The sequence below is a fragment of the Misgurnus anguillicaudatus genome, unplaced genomic scaffold (assembly GCF_027580225.2).
Source record: "Misgurnus anguillicaudatus unplaced genomic scaffold, ASM2758022v2 HiC_scaffold_26, whole genome shotgun sequence".
Taxonomy (NCBI): Eukaryota; Metazoa; Chordata; class Actinopteri; order Cypriniformes; family Cobitidae; genus Misgurnus; species Misgurnus anguillicaudatus.
In genome coordinates, this window is record NW_027395276.1 from 1,686,806 (window position 1) to 1,705,865 (window position 19,060).

A 19,060-nucleotide genomic window follows, 5' to 3' on the forward strand; every position below is an offset into this window, starting at 1 on the left:
GAGGGTTTCGGACCCCATTGTCAGATCAATCAGAGATATTTGCTGGCACGTGTAAGCGTAATGAAAACATTTATAACTACAGTGCCATTAAATAAATATTAACCCTTGTATTGTGTTCGATTTTTGTGACAATTTTGATGGAGCGGGTCAAATTGACCCGCATTGGATTCAGTGCAATTACTTAAATATCACATTATGAAAAACAAGAAGAAAATATAGCTGCAAGCAGCAATTGCGGGGCCAAGCACCTTCAGCGCAATGAGCACCTAAAGCCCAGCAAACACCATACGACGCAGCAAATGCGCAAAGCGCAGAAAGCGCGCAATACAGAGCCCGAACCCGAAGCAAGGCAAATGCAGAGCAGAACCACTGCAGTGCGGAGCAACAACAGAAAAGATTTCAAAAATATAACACTTGTGGAAAACCAGACAGGTCGAGAAGAACGTGTTAAAGGGAACACAAAAGGAAATCTCAATAAGTGAAAGTAAGAGCCAGGATTCGAACCCATGACCTCATGTTCCCAAAGCACAGCACTAACCGCATGCGCCACTGAGTAATCGATTAAACCACTGAGTTGGTGTGTCCAAGGTATAGAATACAGCTTTACAGCTATAAACATTGATATCCAGCAATTACCAAAAGTGTAGAAATGACAACAGAGAGCACAAATAACTGAAATACAATGTATAGTATGAAAATCACAAAACTTAAGTGAGAAAAAAAGTTAAGACAAAAAACCACTGCACATGGGATTTGAACCCATGAACTCAGGTTCTCAAAGCACAGCACTAACCGCATGCGCCACTGAGGAATCATGGGTTGAAAGGCTGTGGAAAAGAGGCTTCAAAGCTGCAAACATTGACATGCCAATCACTGAAAGGGCAGAAATAACACAACAAAGCAAAAATAAACAAAAATACAAAGTGTAGGTCAATCAGATAACTTAAATGGCACTGAATTCGTTTAGAACATTTTGTACAATAATGAACAACATGGGCAAATTTTGTCAGATTCTTTTTAATATGACAAAGGGACAGCATGACAGGCACGGTCCGCTTTACAGAGGTATTTCTCAAAAATTTGACATTCAGCAGAAAAATCTGTTCAGTCACGTCTGTGCGGATTGCTCCAAACATTATACAAGCAGAACCTGGCATAAAATAATAAAAATTTGTAAAAGGAGTAGCGAAAAAATCATTTACCATATGCTTTACAATAACACATGAACAGAATGATGGAAAATGACAAACAAGGTATCGTTGCAATCGGCAAAAACCAGTAAATAAAATTTCACAAAGAATATGTATATCAGACAAAGTATTCTGAAGATATAAGCAGTTCTATAAGAACTGTTATAGTTTATAACCCCTAGGTGGCGCTGTACTCTGACTTCCCAGGTACCTTCAGGACATCATGCCGAAGCTCCCTGACTATTTTTGCACAAATATGTCCATTAGTTCAAAAGATATAACAATTTATGATCAATTTCAAAATGGCAGACAGGTGGTGTGGTCAAACCCGACATAATACATATCGACAGATTCGGCATGAGCCAAGGAATCCGTAAACACCAACATCATAATTTTCTGACAAACAATTCAGTAGTTATGGGCAAAAAAAGCAATTTTTCATATCTCATGACCCATAGGTGGCGCTGTCACCAAATTTTGCATGAACCCCAAGTTCATGGTCCACATGAAGTGTACCAAATTTCATTTCAATTGATCAGAGAATGACCGAGATACAGCTTCAGAACCATTTTTGCGTCAACCTCGTTAAGTTTGCGCATTTATTACTTTTGAACAAAGATAAATATCAAAATTCTGTTCGGTCATTTCTGTGCGGCTCACTCCAAAGTTCACCTGTGCCAAATTTCATAACAATTTAACCAAATTTGAAGGAGGAGTAGCGAATAAACGGAATACTGTACATTTAAAAATGGCCGCTACTGTAATGGGTGGAGTTTTACTGTAAGGTATTAAAAACAACAAGCATGAGGAGAGCAATCACGTGTACTAAGTAGAATTTTCATAGATCAAGCGGATCAGCAGTTATAACCATTTGAACATTGAATTTTTGCACTGCTGGTGGCGCTATAGAGTTAGGACTAGAGACCCCATTTTTGGTCACATGACTTTTTAAGACCACCACTACAACTGTGCCAAATTTCATCATTTTCCTACGTACGGTTCATAGGGCTGCCATAGACTCCCATTGGGGAAGAAGATGAAGAATAATAATACTGACAGTTCCAATAGGTGCCTCAGCACCTTCGGTGCTTGGCCCCTAATTAGGTATGAACAGGACCATTTTAGTATCAGTATTTACCACACATTATTAACACTTAAAATTAACCACAATTTTTAACATGTTTGTTTTAACAAATGTTGCACAAAAACTGTTGCAAAATTTACCATTTTAAATTTAAATTAAATATGTTTTTTACATACTTATGTTTAAAACATCCTAAATAAACAATTTAATATTGCTGTGAAATGAAATGATGCTTTTCTTTTCCTAAACAGGCTCATCTTTTGTTCTTGAGGCTCATTGTACAAATTCAAGAACATGTGCACACATCAAACATGTGTTTTCTGATTTCTTGCATTTTACACAAATGGTGCTTATTTTGGTGTCATGTTTTGTGGGGCACAACTAGCATCACATGTATTCACCTCTCGATTTTCTGTGGGTCTGAATTCATCTGCTTTACATACATTGAAAATAGAAATGATAGTTCACATTTACTTTTCTGTGTCTGAGGAAGTCTTTATCAGTACTGAAAATAGTGAGGAAAAGCTCACTTATCCTCTTCAGGGTAGTAAAACACCAACATATACGCAATAAATGTATTTAATTTGTGTCTATACAGTTGCTTTGGAACAAACAAACATGGGTCAGATTGAACCGCGAACATCAAAATCGTAACAAAAATCATTATTTATGCTAAAAAACCCACTTCAAAACACATCAGTGTATCCTAACTTTGTATGCATGTTTCATGGCCCTTAATGAGAAAAAGTGACAAAATGTCTGGAAGAAAACAGTAACTCAAGTAGTATTTCATATACATTGTAAATAGAAATGATAGCTCACCATATGTGTCTGTAAAAGTCTTTTTCAGTACTCAAAAGGGTGAGAAGCATTTTTACCCCCATTTCAGGATAGTAAAACACCAATAAAGCAACACACACTAAAAATATATATTTAATTTAGGTCTGTACAGTTGCTTTGGAACAAAACAAAATGTGGGTCAAATTGAGCCGCGAACCTCAAAATCGTTACAAAATTATTTTGGTACACTTCAAAACATATCAGCATCTCCAAACTTTGCATGCATGTTTATGGCCATAAATAAGAAAAAGTCACAAAATTTCAAGAATAAAATCACAGGTTAACTGGTTCATCCGACAGCTTAAAAATCAAAACGGGTCAAATTGACCCGGAACATATGTGTTGACATTATACTAGTCATACTGTTGTCTATGACTTACGGTAAGCAAAATAAAAAATATTTATTTTATTTCTTCATATATCGATTAGAAAGACTTGGAACATATTCTCTTATCATGTGAGATAAAAACTGATACAAGATTTGATTGAAGTGATACAAACTTTTATCGGATACTTGCATTTAATCTCATTAATGTCAGCAAGAAATACTTGAAAAAATATATTAATGAGATCTTATTTGTGTTTTGTTTCTTATTGGAAAACACTACAAATAAAATTTGAAATGAAATAAGCCTTTTATTCTTCAATACAATACATTTGGTATATAAATAACTGAAAACTCCATGCAGTCATTTGAGCTATAAGAAGCTTTGAGATAAACATATTTACATTAAGAAACTGATGTCATTCACTTTTGTTATCCAGTTTTTCACTTTGTTTTGATGAGATCAGAATAAACTCCTAAGTGATAAACAGAACCTTACAAGCATTACATAACCTGTCAGTCAAAGCCCTATGAGCAATGCCAATCCAATCGAATCATACGCTCATTATCTGGACTTTATCTAGAGTTTCAACTTTGTCCCAGAACATAGAGTTGTGTTAAAGAAACGCACATACACACAAAGCATAAGTGAATAATCCAGAAGACAACGCAGGAGTCTCTGTTTTCTTTCTGGATTTAACATTTTGATATTTTCTACCTAGATCACCATGGCACTTCTCTCAGACATGGTAAAGTATTGCATTTTATTTGGTTTTACTTTGTATTTTTGTTATTGTCTGTGTCATGAGGTTGTTATCAGGAAGTAATGCTGTATTCATGGTTAGTTTTTATTATCATTTACATTATTACAAACTGTTTTAATAATTCTTAAAAAGATATAGGCTGTCTCAGATTTAAGTATCGGAGCCATATCAACCATTTATATTTAATAAAATTTACTCACTGTCATATTGTTATAAACCAGTATAAACTTCTTTGTTCTGATAAAGACATTAAGATATTTTAAGGCAGTGGTTCTCAAACTGGGGTCCGGGGCCCCCAGGGGGGCCGCGAGATGGTGCCAGGGGGCCCCAGTTTTATGACATTTTTATAAACTACATTAATTTATCATGAATTCTGTGAAATTAAACCTAAAACAAATAAGGCAGCACTACTTTGTATAATTTAATGTTTTGTTTAATTAAAATGTGAAGTTTTCTACCCAGTCTCACAAAGTTTCGTGATATAGTCACGTATTTTTTTGATTCTTTTTTCGTGCTATTATCACGAAATTTCGTGTTTTTTCGTAGTCGTATAACGAATTCCTGTTTTCGTGTGATTATCACGTATTGGTTACTCGACTGTTTTTTCCTATTTTTAAACCATTGTCGCTTCGGTTTAGGGTTAGATTTGGTGCTTGCATTAGAATGTCACTTAATATATTGATTATACTATTTTTCCTGATTTATTTTTTTATATGTCGCCTGGCGTTAGGGTTAGAGTTGGGTTTGGTTAGGGATGTCATTTTATGTAAATCTAACCCTAAACCGAAGCGACAATGGTAAGAAAATAGGACAAAACAGTCGAGTAACCAATACGTGATAATCACACGAAAACAGGAATTCGTTATACGACTACGAAAAAACACGAAATTTCGTGATAATAGCACGAAAAAAGAATAAAAGAAATACGTGACTATATAACGAAATTTCGTGAGACTGGGCTGGAAGTTTTAGAACTGTTTTTTGTCATAAATTTTCTTTGGGGGGGGCCCGAAGGAATGCATCGTACACACAGGGGGCCACACGCTAAAAAAGTTTGAGAACCACTGTTTTAAGGAACCCGATCAGAAGATTTCCATAGTAGGAACAAAGAATACTATGGAAGTCAAGGGGTCTTCTGATCGGTTTGGTTTTGATCAGTCAAAGGTTCTTAGAAGTTTTTTTTTTTTTATATTTTTATAATCTAAAGCACATTTTTCACTACAAAGAACCTTTATTGAAACTCTTGGAATATCTAAGCTATGACAATATTAAGATCTCTTCCTTTTCTCCATTTGTGTTCAAATGTACATTCATGCGTTTGGCAAATGTTAATATCCAAAGCCACTCACTGTGCATTTAAGCTATACATTTTATCAGTAAGTGCGTTTCCTACCCACAACCTTTTGTCCTGCTAATGCAATGCTATCATTTAAGCTACAGGAACATTTAATCTGACTGCTGTTCAATTGCTCATTAAGATTAATCTTTTTTATTTTTTTGTGATAATGATCTTTTGTACACGTAAACAAGATTTAACAACCCATAGGTCTTCAGCGAGTTTTTCCATTAGGAAAGGATAAAGTAGAGATCTTCAGAAAATAATCTTACACCATTTACCTGAAATGTTGTAATTACCCACAGCTGCTCATGCATTAGAAATGTTTGTCATGGCAATAGATTACTTTGCTATCTTGATTTACTAGAGCAATCACTTTATTCAAAGCTATAAATGAAACTTTCAGAGCTGTAAGATTGCTCTGAGTATTTCAAGTGTGTGTTTGTGGGTGCGTGCATGTGTGCCTGTGTATATGTGTGCATGTGGTCTTATTTAGATCTTACATTGGTTTGGTGTTAAATTGCAAATACATCAGCTTTTGAGAAATAACCTAAAAACTTGAAATCTATGTCTTTGTTTTGGTTTGATTTTTGCCATGGTGGTGGTTTATGTGTTTTGCCTTTGGGCAATAGCACAAACCATATAAAACTGTTCAGATGTGATAAGCTTATCTAACTTTTAGGGAAATGAATCAAGCTATGACTTTTTATTGTTGGCAGTCAGACAATCATAGATTTTGAGATATGTCGTATCTGAAAATCCTAGATAAAAAAGCATGGAAGGGCCAGTTGGGTCTAAGAAAATATTACTGTAACATTTCAGTTATCCTACAATGTCTATTACAAACACACTACACCAGAGTGATGCATAAACACCCTACTGTAATTTTAATGGTTATTTACCAAACATATATGGACAGAAAGCACATGAATTAGTGATTCAAAGTCAATCGCTTCTGACTTGACAGCCCAGAGTGTCTATGTGCTACAGTCTAATGCTTGGGCTAACAGCTTAAAAATATTTACAAGTATAATTTTAAATATATTTTTTTTAAATATACAAAAAATGGTCAAACAAATAAATGTGCTGAAATATATGAAGATTTTGGTTCCAAAACGAGATAACTCAGTTCTTGTCAAAACACTTTTATTATTATGTTATCATGTTTTTATTGTGTTTTATTGCTACTTAACTGTATTTTAGTTATAAAGCATTGATATTAATTGGAATGCACTTTTTGACAAATAAAAAAAAAAATGTTATCTCGTTTTGGAACCAAACTCTTTATATTTACAAAAATGTATTTTTCACCAATATTTTTTGGCCATTTTTGTAGTTTTGAAATAGATTTTAAAAAAGAAATATATTTTAAAGCATTTTTATTCACGTGCATTGAAAGAAAAACTTGTACAAACTTGTAAACATAATAGGTTGGAAAAGGTTACAATTAAATACATTTTAAACAAATGTATTTCAAAAATATACTTAATTTTATTTTTATTATATATATATATTATATATATAGGCCTATATATATATATACATTTTATAATTTATTCCTTTTATTCAAACTTCTATATTTTGGCCAGGAAAATATATTATTGGTCGTATTAAGTTGTAAATAAGAAATGTATTTGTTGCCCCTGAAATACATATTGAAATATATGCTAATATATGAAGGTTAAACCTAAATATATTTTTAAATTAAAAAGAATATTTAATTAGGCTTTATATTTAAAACATATTTTGGGCCCGGCACATTTTTTGTACGTATCAGGGTTACTTTCTCTGGCAGAGAGAATCTTAACTATAAGCTTTCAAATGAACTACATCAAGTAATAAGTAATAATTGCTCTCAATATTGCTTTGAATCTTAAAATCTCACAAATATAGCATTATATACTTTACTTAGTACGTGTATTTGAAACATTTGTTATTAAGTTTTACTTAGTAAATATTGGCTACTATTTATGCAGTTAACAATTAATAACTTCTTAGTTAATTAATTAATTAGTAATGGGTAATATAGTCTCACTATATTTTTAATTATTCATCAATTACTGTCTTATTAATGGTTATTTAGCTTTAATTTATTGATATAATAGTATAACAATATACCTAATTTTGCCTTAATTAATGCCTTATTAATGCATTATTATGGACCCCTAAAATAAAGTGTTACCCACCTCTTTTAGCTCACTGACAAATTGCTAAATGTTCTCTCATTTGTAAAGGTTTTTCGATAAATGAACATGCTACATGAATAAATGTAAATTACAAAATTATTATAAATCTATATTTATAATCACTAAGCAAAAGTATGTGCTAAAGTGATGCTTGACTTACTAAATACTGCTAATCTCCCTGGCATCAGGCAGCATCTTATAAACTGAGAAAATGTCTCCGGCTAACAATCACAAATTAAATCTCTTTAATATCTCAAATATTACTCCCAGAAGACAAAGAGATAAAATCTGTAACTAAAGTTTATTGCCTCTAAGATTTTATTCCTGAGAGACCTATTAATCCAACGTCTGTAATTAAAGATCTTATTATATTATTGATATTCCTCAAAGAGATTTGCTATCTGCATACTCTAATTATAAATAAAATTGCAAGTTAATTTGATGTCCAAAGTCTTTTTTTCATGTAACATGGACTACTTTAATAATGTTTTATTACCTTTCTGGACATGGCCAGTATCATACATAGATTTTCAATCTTTCGGATTTTCAACAAGCTCGTGGACTCAATCTAAAAAATCTTAAACTGTGTTCTGAAAATGAACAGAGGTCTTACGAGTTTGGAACGACATGACAGTCATTAATGACATTATTTTCATTTTTGGTGAACTATCCCTTTAACCAGATATATTTGAACTGAAACCGCTTACTGTCTGTTTGTAAGGAAGTAAAGAGCTGTAGCTTATTTGCATTTAAAGGTACAGACACACAACAGCGCGTTTTTACTCCCACCCAAATCGCGGCATTTTGTACATGATATAATAAATGATCTGTGGGGCATTTTGAGCTGAAACTTTACAGACACATTCTGGGCACACCTGACACTTGAATATGCCACAATAGGTACCCTTTAATGACCTCCAGAGCAATACTGTTCTTCTGGGAAGCAATCTGACATGGCTTGTATCTCTCTCATCTTCACTCAGGGTTACTCAGGACTTGAACTGCTTGATCTTCTGCTTGAACAGCCCCATAACATCTCTCATGTGGAGAGCAATGGTGACCATGGGAACCCCGTGTGGTCAATTGCAGAGCAAAATGTGAGTTTGATAATGTGATCTGAGCTCATCTGATGTGTACTCAGATCCGAGTACACATGCTGAGTCTTTTACTTTCAGTTTTTTGTGTAAACACAAAGAGAGACAGACGGCACGACCCAGATGTGCCTGTCAACCCCACAGCCATTTTAGATGTGTTCATGGTACAACAAAACCCTATTCTTACCAAGATGACTTGTTTTTAGGATAATGAAAGCAATTTTTTTATATTCCTGCCAACCTTTTCAATGTTTGATAAATGTATTTTTAAATAATGCCTTTTCATTTTTCGCTTGATGCAGTTATGGTTCTGCTAATTTTAATATAAAAGTCTTGTTTTAAGAATAAAATACTTATGCAACATCATGTTGACCCTGGGACAACATTTCAATCAACCAATCGGATTTCAGAAATAAGTTTTCAGATTGTTTCAAGTTTAAGCTTACAACTGTTTTTCACTCATCATTTCTCTCAGATTTTGGATTCAGTTATGGTTATGGGTTGGTCAAGGTTTAGGTTTTATAAAAAAAAAACGTTGCCCTGAGGATATCTCTCACTTGGCAAAAGTTGAACGATAGCTATTTGATGCTATGATGTTTGCAGGTTCTGTCTCATGATGAAGGCGTTGTCGATAACTTCCTGGACTCTCTGTTGCAAGCGTCAGACGGTGTGTCGAACCCTTGCTCACCTCTGTGGGTCTCCTCCCCGTGTGACAGCGGAATCAGTGACGACACCCCGTCAGATCACCTGGACAGCCCGCTGCCGCCCGACTCTATCCTCCTTCCTCACCAACCTTATCTTCATCCTCATCATCTTCATCAGCACGGAGAAGAGCAGAGAGCACCCGGCACAAACCACAAGGCTGATATCTCCATTGATCTGGGTCAGAAATCCATCAAATAACTCAAAGCTTTCATTTCAAAGCAGTAGTAGATGTAGTAATTACAACAGCTCTCGACAAGGGAACCCTTTGATCTCTCTAAAGTAATAGATAGTAATGACAAACCCAAGCTTTATCGTGGTGTTTCATTTGGTATACAGACTTGAGGTCACCAAAAAGCCAGTAAATTGGATAATTGCCGTGTTTGTTCTTGCTGCTTGTAAACATCCTCTTCATGTGTACAAGATACTTCATGCACAAGATAAGATGCATCATACCGCACTTATTTTGCAAGCTTCAACTCTGCTATTGTGATCACATTCTCAAAAACAATTCACTTTGTAAGGCCCGCTTGCTTCAACCTTAACCAATTGATTCATCTATTTCACTCTTCAATCACAACACAGAGTCCTTGCCCTAAAATATATGAAATGCACCTTACTTTACTTGTTTTGTTTATGTTTAAAAAAATAGACAAACTTTTGTGGTTTATTCAAGGTTGAAAATGTCAGAATAAAAGATATAATAGTATATTGAAATATTTTATACAAGATTAAATCAAAAATATATATATATATCAAAACTTAATATCTAGCTTAAAAGTAAAATTTTACACAGAAATACATAGGGCCCTATTTTAAGGATTACAGCGCATTGTCCAAAGCGCACGGTGCACGGTCTAAATGGGCGTGTCCAATTCCACTTCTGCTAAATTGACGACGGGAAAAATGGTTTGCCGAGCGCACGGTCGAAAAGGGTTGTTCATATTCTCTTAATGAGTAATAGGTGCGTTTTGGGTGTAACGTGCAATAAACCAATGAGAGTCTTATCTCTCATCCCCTTTAAAAGCCAGTTGCTCTGGCGCTATATCTAATCCCTATTTAGATGACGGACTTTATAAACTGAAAAACTAAGTGGAGGAAGAAGACCAACAGTTTAAGATTAATGTTACAAAATTGTGTTGTTTTCATTTTTATTGAAATTTTAATTTTTTGGATTAAAACCTTTAAAGCTTTTCTTTCAGTCATAGAAGTACAAATAGCAGGCTTTTAATTGCTGTAATTGTATTGATATCCTACATAATCATTGTAATCTCATAAAATAATTTGCAAATATGCAAGGTTTGTACTCTAAAAATACAAACAAGAGATAAAGAATTTACAAACGTGCAAAAAGCCGAAGCGTTTTATCACTCGGACAGCGCCATTGGACTTTTAAAAAGCATTACTTAAAATGTTTCTCATCTTACCATATCCGGTACAGTGTCATCATATACAATAAATCCGTGGGAATGCATTTAAAAAACATTTAAAAATAGATGCATTTGTTTAAAGCAAAGCATTTATTTACTTACCAGGCTACAGGTGAAGCAGCTCTTTAGCCTTCTAACGTCTCATAATCGGTCCTCATTTATGTCCAAGAGACTCAATTATAATCTTTTACATTCAATCCTTTAATCTTTCATATTTAAAAGCTTTTTTGTGCTGCTGCGCATTCATGTATGTGATAAGCAAACCCGTGTTGTCGTCCCGTTTTATGGCGCATATTACTAACACGCTCTTTAAATAACAAATAAACATATTGCACCATTGACTTTAGACTTCAGAGCAGGTTTTTGTTGGTCAATGGCCAAAATTGCAATAGCAATGCGCCAACAATGCGCCTGAACACAGCTCGTTTTCAGACCAGAACGCCCATGGGCGCAAAAGGGGGTGCAAATGCATTTGCTATTTAAACAACATGGCGCTAAACGTGAAAAATTATCATTGCGCCGCGTTGAAACTAGCAAAAGACACTTGTGTCGCGCATTGTGCTGCAATGCCGGGTGTATGATAGAGCCCATAAAGTCACTGTAAAAATGTAAAGTTTTCACTTAAAGCGTAACTAAACCCCTGGTCAGAGCCTGACTCCACCCACTGGCAATATTTGAAAAATGCAAGAAAAGTGGGCAGATCCCAACGGAGATAGAGGGGACGAACTAAGCTCGTACCAAGCATGTGGTGAGATCGTAACAAGGGCGTGGTGAGCTTGAACCTGCTTACGTCACGAGTTACTTTTTGGACCCAACATCCAATAGGAAAATTCAACTGCAGTGGCCACCATTCAACCTGAAGAGGGCAGCACTCAGACGTTTTTACACCATATATTGTAGTATTGAAACACTTTATATCCAAATGTCAAAAAACTTACTAAAATCAATGAACAGCACTAATAAAGCATCATTCTTACAGATCATTAACTAAAAAAAGTTGGTTAAGGGTTTAGTTACTCTTTAAAAAATACTTTAACATGGTTACACCTGCTTATAATTTCTCACTTTAACATTTGAAATTGGAAAAAAAAATTTTTTAGGTGTTACCAATTGAAGTGATTTTCACTTTCAATTTTCTAATTTTAACCCTTTAACTGTTACTTTTGAGTGGGGGTGAAAAGATGATCTGCACCTTCAAAAATTACTATAACTCTGGCATTCTTTGGTCTAGAAGTTAAATCCTGGTAGTTTTGAAGTTGCGAATATTAAATAAAAAAGTTATACCATTTTAAAAGTTATTTAAATAATAAAAATAAAGTAAAAAAGCGATAAAGTATGTATTCATAAAATAAAAATCACAAAATCACAAACATAAGGTTTCTGTCACACCTGTAGTGGTTTTACCAATAGGTGTCAACGGTAAGCTCCATTATTTATTAATAAATTATAATTAATAAATTACTGTCTCTGCATGATTTTTCCAACGATATGTTGTAAAGATTTTTGAAGATTCATAGATTAATGTAAAGAATATTACAATTATGAATATATACAAATTCATATGTACTCCTACAGGGTCAGTGACAATTTACAAAATGACATTATACAATTTCTATCATCAAATGGTCTTGAATGAAAACTATTCATAGAGCTTTCCAACAATATATAGTTTGTCAAGGTTATTTCAGGTTTATAGGATGTTTACAAATAAATATGTAATAAGAACTTGGGCCCACCTGTTGGCCCTTAACATTTTAGAAAATGACAATTTTTTATGTTGTTGAAATAACAAAACTACATTCTTAGAGATTTCCAACGATATATCGTTTGTCAAGATTGGTGTAAGTTTAGACTATGAACATATTGTTTTAAATATGTAATGCCAAACGTCCCACTTGTGAGTTAGTGAAAAGTTAACAAAAAGTGTTACCAATTCAAGTAATTTGTTTAAGTAGATCCAAGTTGTACTTTTTACAGTGCTGATTTAGGGCTTTATTTGGTTAGAAGCAAAAATCTAATTAAAAAACATATTTCAAATATTTGTCTGATTAATTGATTAAAGGGATAGTTCATCCAAAAATGACAATTCTGTCATCATTTTCTCAGCATTTTCTGTCATCATTTGCTTACTATCATTTATTAAAATATCTTCTTTTGTGTAGTAATTCGTACAGGTTTAGAACAACATGATGATGAGAAAATTAGGACAGAATGTTCATTTTTGGACGAACTATCCCTTTAATCTTAGTGGCAGCACTGTTTATTATGTCAGCATCTCAGGTTTGAGAACTGGAACAACTTTGATGCATTTTAAATGACATGATTCTGCGTTTGTGTTTATTATATGTGCAGCGGATTGGGAGGTCTGTTTATTCTCTAATGGTCAGCCAAACTCACAATATGCATCAACAACACAGCGAATTCAACCAACACCAGGTTACCAGCTCACCGTAAAAGATCTGCTACTCTCTAGCATTGGAGAAACAGTGAGTAATGAGCGTGTGTGTGTGTGTGTGCGTGTGTGTAAGACAGAAACAGAGAGGAAGAGATGTGTAAAATATATATAGAAATACAGTGTTAATTATGAGTCTCATCTGTCTTACTCTCACACTCTGAGATGAGTTTGATATCCTCAGGGATGTTAATGTCGGCCGGCTGGAGGAGTCGTGGAAATGTCAGATACTGGACAATAGGACAAGCTGAGATATTTAGAGATAAATTGACAGCAAAAAAAAAAAAAGAATTAAAGAGGATTGAGAATTTACTGAACCTTCTGCGTCACCCACCTAAATAGCATTTTAAGCACCATACTGTAGATTCATTTAAATGTTTTGAACTTAATTTAAAGCAGCATAGCATAATGCTTTCTGAAAAAGACAATCCCAGAATGCATCGCGACAGGTGAAAAAAATGGCTAATGAGAAATGTTATGTAAGGAATAATTGACGACGGGCTGTCGTCAGAAAATAATGCACAACCCAGGTGGTAATACGGCACGATTATTATGCACATGCATTATTTTCGAATAATTCAACGACCTGTTGTCAATTATTCCTTACATAACATTTCTCATTAGTCCATTTTTTTCACCTGCACTGTAAAACCTAAAAGTTAACTCAACTCAAACCATTTAAGTAAACCGGTTGCATTAGTTTTAAAACACGTACATTTGAGTACTGTGAACTTAAACAAATTAAGTCATATGCAGTTATGCAATTATTTTTAAGTTCACACTACTTAAAGGTTCTGTACGTAACGTTTCTACTTAAACTAATCCATTTTCAATTGCCTGTGTGCGAATGGGTTGTAATATCACATTAAAATGATCCACTTTGCGGGTTTTGCTATTACCTCTGAAAAAAAATATTATTATTTTTATGTGAAAGTACCGGGCCGGATTTGGCGCGAAATCCAGTGACGTCACCCGCATGCGCGTTCCCGAGCCTCTCGCCTCGTCTACTGACTTTGCGCTCAACAGCGACGACACTGTCTGATAACAGACTGAAACAACCTGCTCCCAGCACAACACAAACTCCACATATTGTGAAGAAAAGTTATCTGCTGAAGCTCGTAAGGCCAAACGTGAATCGGATCAACAACGGACAAAAACACGGATTAACATTGGCAGGGCATTTGAATTATGGAGAAACCTCCGCTTTGTTTTGGGTATAAAACGGATCCGGAGTTGGCTTTCATCCTTTTGGACAGGTAAGCTAACATTCCTAGAAAGCATGTCAAATATATTTCGATTGTGCTTTAGTTTTTAGACATTGTTTCGGTTTGCTAGCCTTCGCTTTAGCGTGTGTTCGCCCAGCCGTCGTCGATCGATGACGTAAAACTGCGAACGCGTTTGTTTGCGTGCGTCCGCTTTTTAAAAGTCTTTAAACTCGTACAGTCTGACATTGATGGAAACTGAGATTATACAGTGTGACATGGACTTAACTACGATATTGATCACACAGTGTGGCAAGCAACAACCCTAAAGGACTAATAGCACAGTGTATTTACTGTTATACTGAAATTGTTCAGTGTAGTTCACTAACCGTTTTCGTTATCTTACCGTAAATGTACATACGTAACACCACATTACACAGGCTAAATGCAGTCAATTAAACGTTGCAGTGGGAGTTTACCTGAGTTTCCAGCATGTTGTGTGATGCTTTCTCCGGTGTGTTACATCTCAGTTTGGCCGTCGCTCATGAGTTCGAGCACGCGCTTGTAAACTTATTGGTTGCATTCTAAACCACCACCGCTAGAGGCCGCTGTAAACTACATACAGCGCCTTTAAAGCGTAACTAAACCCCTGGTCAGAGCCTGACTCCACCCACTGGCAATATTTGAAAAATGCAAGAAAAGGGGGCAGATCCCAACGGAGATAGAGGGGACGAACTAAGCTCGTACCAAGCATGTGGTGAGATCGTAACAAGGGCGTGGTGAGCTTGAACCTGCTTACGTCACGAGTTACTTTTTGGACCCAACATCCAATAGGAAAATTCAACTGCAGTAGCCACCGTTCAACCTGAAGAGGGCAGCACTCAGACGTTTTTACACCATATATTGTAGTATTGAAACACTTTATATCCAAATGTCAAAAAACTTACTAAAATCAATGAACAGCACTAATAAAGCATCATTCTTACAGATCATTAACTAAAAAAAGTTGGTTAAGGGTTTAGTTACTCTTTAAATATAAGTGCATAATTGCACATGATTCAAGTTCACAGTACTCAAATTTATGTTTTAAAACTCAAATGGCCTAATGCAACCGGTTTACTTAAATGGTTTTACAGTGTGTCGCAATGCATTCTGGGATCGGAATCAATTATTTTGCTTACACCATGCCACAAACATTGCACTGGTGCCTATTTTAAAGACATTTGACAAGTTAGGTGCGCCAATGAAAAACATTCAACACCCATGAAACATTTCTCAACCAATCAAAATAAAGCATTCAACAGACCCGTTGTATAAAATAATTATAATATCTACTCTACATGGACTTCTTTGTTATGCGAAAGTCTACCGGAAGTTAAGTTTGGGCTACAAAAGCTGTTTGTTTATGTTGTTGCCGCCGAACCATGTTAAGGTAGTGTGCACACCAAAGCGTTTAAGCCAGTGGGCGGCGTATGTTTCCAATTGTTTTAAATGGAAGTGGGGCGCTTTTCAAAAAAGCCAGCAGCTGACGGGTTTCGTCCGCAATGAGCACCGACGTTAAAAAGTTTTTAACTTTGGGTGAAACGCTGGACCGTCCAATCATAGTGGAGGAGGGCGGGACAAATATCACAACGACCAACCCGAAAATCAGTCTGATAAATAAAGCAGATGTATCAAAGCGTTCAGCTGAAAAAAACTGGCAAGCGCAGACAGTGGCATACAGCCATGTTTAAGCGCCTTGGTGTGCACGCCCCTTACATTCAGACTTTACTGTACCAACATGTATTTGTGCAGCCTTTGTAATGTTTATGTGTCTGTGTTTCCAGTCCAAACCATCTGACCAGCAATCTCAGCAAGAGCTGATTCTCAACGAGGATGAGAAGAAACTTTTAGCTAAAGAAGGAGTCTCTCTTTCCAGTCAACTGCCTCTTAACAAGGTAAAAACTATAGGCCCTATGTTAATGATCTAAACTAAAGTGCATGGTGCAGTTCTATTTAGGGCATGTCCGAATTTACTTTTGCTAGTTAAGCGACGGGAAAAAGGGTTGTACATATTCTCTTAAAGGAATATTAAATTTTCTTAAAAGAAAAATCCAGATAATTTACCCACCACCATGTCATCCAAAATGTTGATGTCTTTCTTTGTTCAGTCGAGAAGAAATTATGTTTTTTGAGGAAAACATTCCAGGACCACAACTTTTCGTCTAGGTCCGGTCCAGCGCGACCTAACGTAAATGCGTAGTGACGTAGGGAGGTCACGTGTTACATATATAAAACGCACATTTGCGGACCATTGTAAACAATAAACTGACACAAAGACATTAATTAGTATTAGTTGACATACAACAATGTAGGAACGGTCCTCTTTCAAGACGCTTGTAAACACTGGGGCGGAGTTTCGCGTTCGTCCTCTGTGACCTCTTGACGTCCTGACGTATTGCGTGGGGTCACGCTGGCACATCACGACCGGATCTAGACGAGAAGTTGTGCTTTAAAAGTGCATATTTTTTATTTTTCTTGTCAAAAATGACAATCGTTTTGCTAGATAAGACCCTTATGCCTCGTTTGGGATCGTTTATAGTCCTTTGAAACTCTGTTGAAAAAAACTGTTAAGTGTTGAATTAAGTATTGAATGTTGGGCTCTATTAAAGTCCATTAAAATGAGAAAAATCCTGCAATGTTTTCCTCAAAAAACATAATTTCTTCTGGACTGAACAAAGAAAGACATCAACATTCGGATGACATGGTGGTGAGTAAATTATCTGGATTTTTATGTTAAGAAAATTGACTAATCCTTTAATGAGTCATGGGTTTGTTTTGGGCATAATGTGTGTTATAAACCAAGAATCTCATCTCCCATTCCCTTTAACCTGATAAGGAACACTGCCGTACACGGCAAACCCCCTCCTATGCACGTGAGGCTGCATAACGTCATTGTAACTTTGAAGCATTAAATCTTCAAAAAATACGGTCATGCGGCACATCGTTTGAAAGCTTAGACTTTCGGGATTCCATTAAGCGCACACACAAAGCATAATATGATTTTTAGCAGTCATAAAACTGTAATCTAGTTGTTAGTAACCTGAACCGGGCGGCGCCGATTTAGGATATTTACTTACCTTCAAAATCTTCCCTTTATCCGCTTCAGTGAAATTGTCCAAAACAAATTGTTCATAAATCCCCCAAAGTCCAAGGACTTTTAATCCAAAACCATTTGTTCATCTCACAATCTTGACGTTTCTGACCGAATTACGATATAAATACTGTAAACAATTAGTTCACCAACAGACATTCGTTCGAATCTCACGATTTTTTATTAATAAATTTGGATGTCACGTTTATTGTGCAACATCTGAGGAACAAACACGCCCCCTTGTGGAATTTCAGCCATTCCATAAGAGGCTACAGCTAAATGGCAGTGCGTGGTTGGATAGTGCAGATTAAGGGGCGATATTATCCCCTTCTGACATCACAAGGGGAGCCAAATTTCAATGAGCTATTTTTTCACATGCTTGCAGAAATTAGTTTACCAAAACTAAGTTACTGGGTTGAACTTTTCACATTTTCTAGGTTCTAGGTCAGATTTTCATGATATGTTCCCTTTATAAATAAAAAATATAGATGTTTGATTTAGCCTCTGGCAATAACCTTGGAGGTTATGAAGCGTTGGTGTGCCAATCTTCAGGGAGCAGAGTACAACATTTGCATCTTTTATAGCTCATTATTAGGTTTCAACATTGTCACAAATGTTCCTTTTAAACTCATAAGACCCTTTCATCGCAAGTGTTTTTGTTTCAGCCTGATGCAATTATCATTTTCACGTCCATGGCCACGTTGATTAAATAGCAAATGCACCCATCTGTTCGCCGGGGGAGAGGCTGTTGATGAGAATGATTAAAGGAAGTTTTTGTCAAAGTAACATCTTCCCTTTATCTTAAAAACATGGATTTTTTGCTTTCTTCACATGTAAAAGATAACATCCGTAATCAAGTGGATTTCATTTAGATTCCCATCGCATCCGCTTCAGACCTTTTTGAAATACACATCAAAAAACATTCGGTAATGAAATAGATGAAATTCAACCTTGGGATTTTAATTTGCTCGTCTGTCATGCTTTGATTAGTATGAAGAAAAGATTCTAAAGAAGATTCGAAGAAAAATCAGGAACAAGCAGTCGGCACAGGAAAGTCGGAAGAAGAAAAAGGAATATGTTGACGGACTTGAGGGAAGGTGAATATAACTGTGTGGCCCAGTTGTATATCGCTCTCTTAATAAAAAAAAATTAGTGTTGATTGCCAACCAATTGGGTCTTTCTGTAGCCCAATTCTTAGACATTGCGCTTAGTGGCCCAAAGGTTTCAGTTCAGTTCCCAGGGAACACACAAACTAATAAAATGTATAGCTTGAATGCTATGCTACAACCAATAGTGTTTTTGTAGCTTGAGCATTGTGTTTG

At 35.5% G+C, this 19,060-nt stretch overlaps 1 protein-coding gene across 1 annotated transcript in view; it reads left to right on the forward strand.

Annotated features, from left to right (window-relative positions):
- The first annotated feature begins 4,030 nt into the window (after positions 1-4,030).
- The window catches only part of LOC141362377 (cyclic AMP-responsive element-binding protein 3-like protein 3-A), a 36,901-nt gene continuing 21,871 nt past the window's right edge, over positions 4,031-19,060 (forward strand). Inside the window, exons 1-6 of the mRNA XM_073864367.1 lie at positions 4,031-4,188; positions 8,709-8,822; positions 9,423-9,702; positions 13,304-13,437; positions 16,432-16,542; positions 18,729-18,835. Coding sequence (XP_073720468.1) covers positions 4,168-4,188; positions 8,709-8,822; positions 9,423-9,702; positions 13,304-13,437; positions 16,432-16,542; positions 18,729-18,835 — 767 coding nt within the window. The 5' untranslated portion in view covers positions 4,031-4,167. The remainder of the gene's footprint in view (positions 4,189-8,708; positions 8,823-9,422; positions 9,703-13,303; positions 13,438-16,431; positions 16,543-18,728; positions 18,836-19,060) is intronic.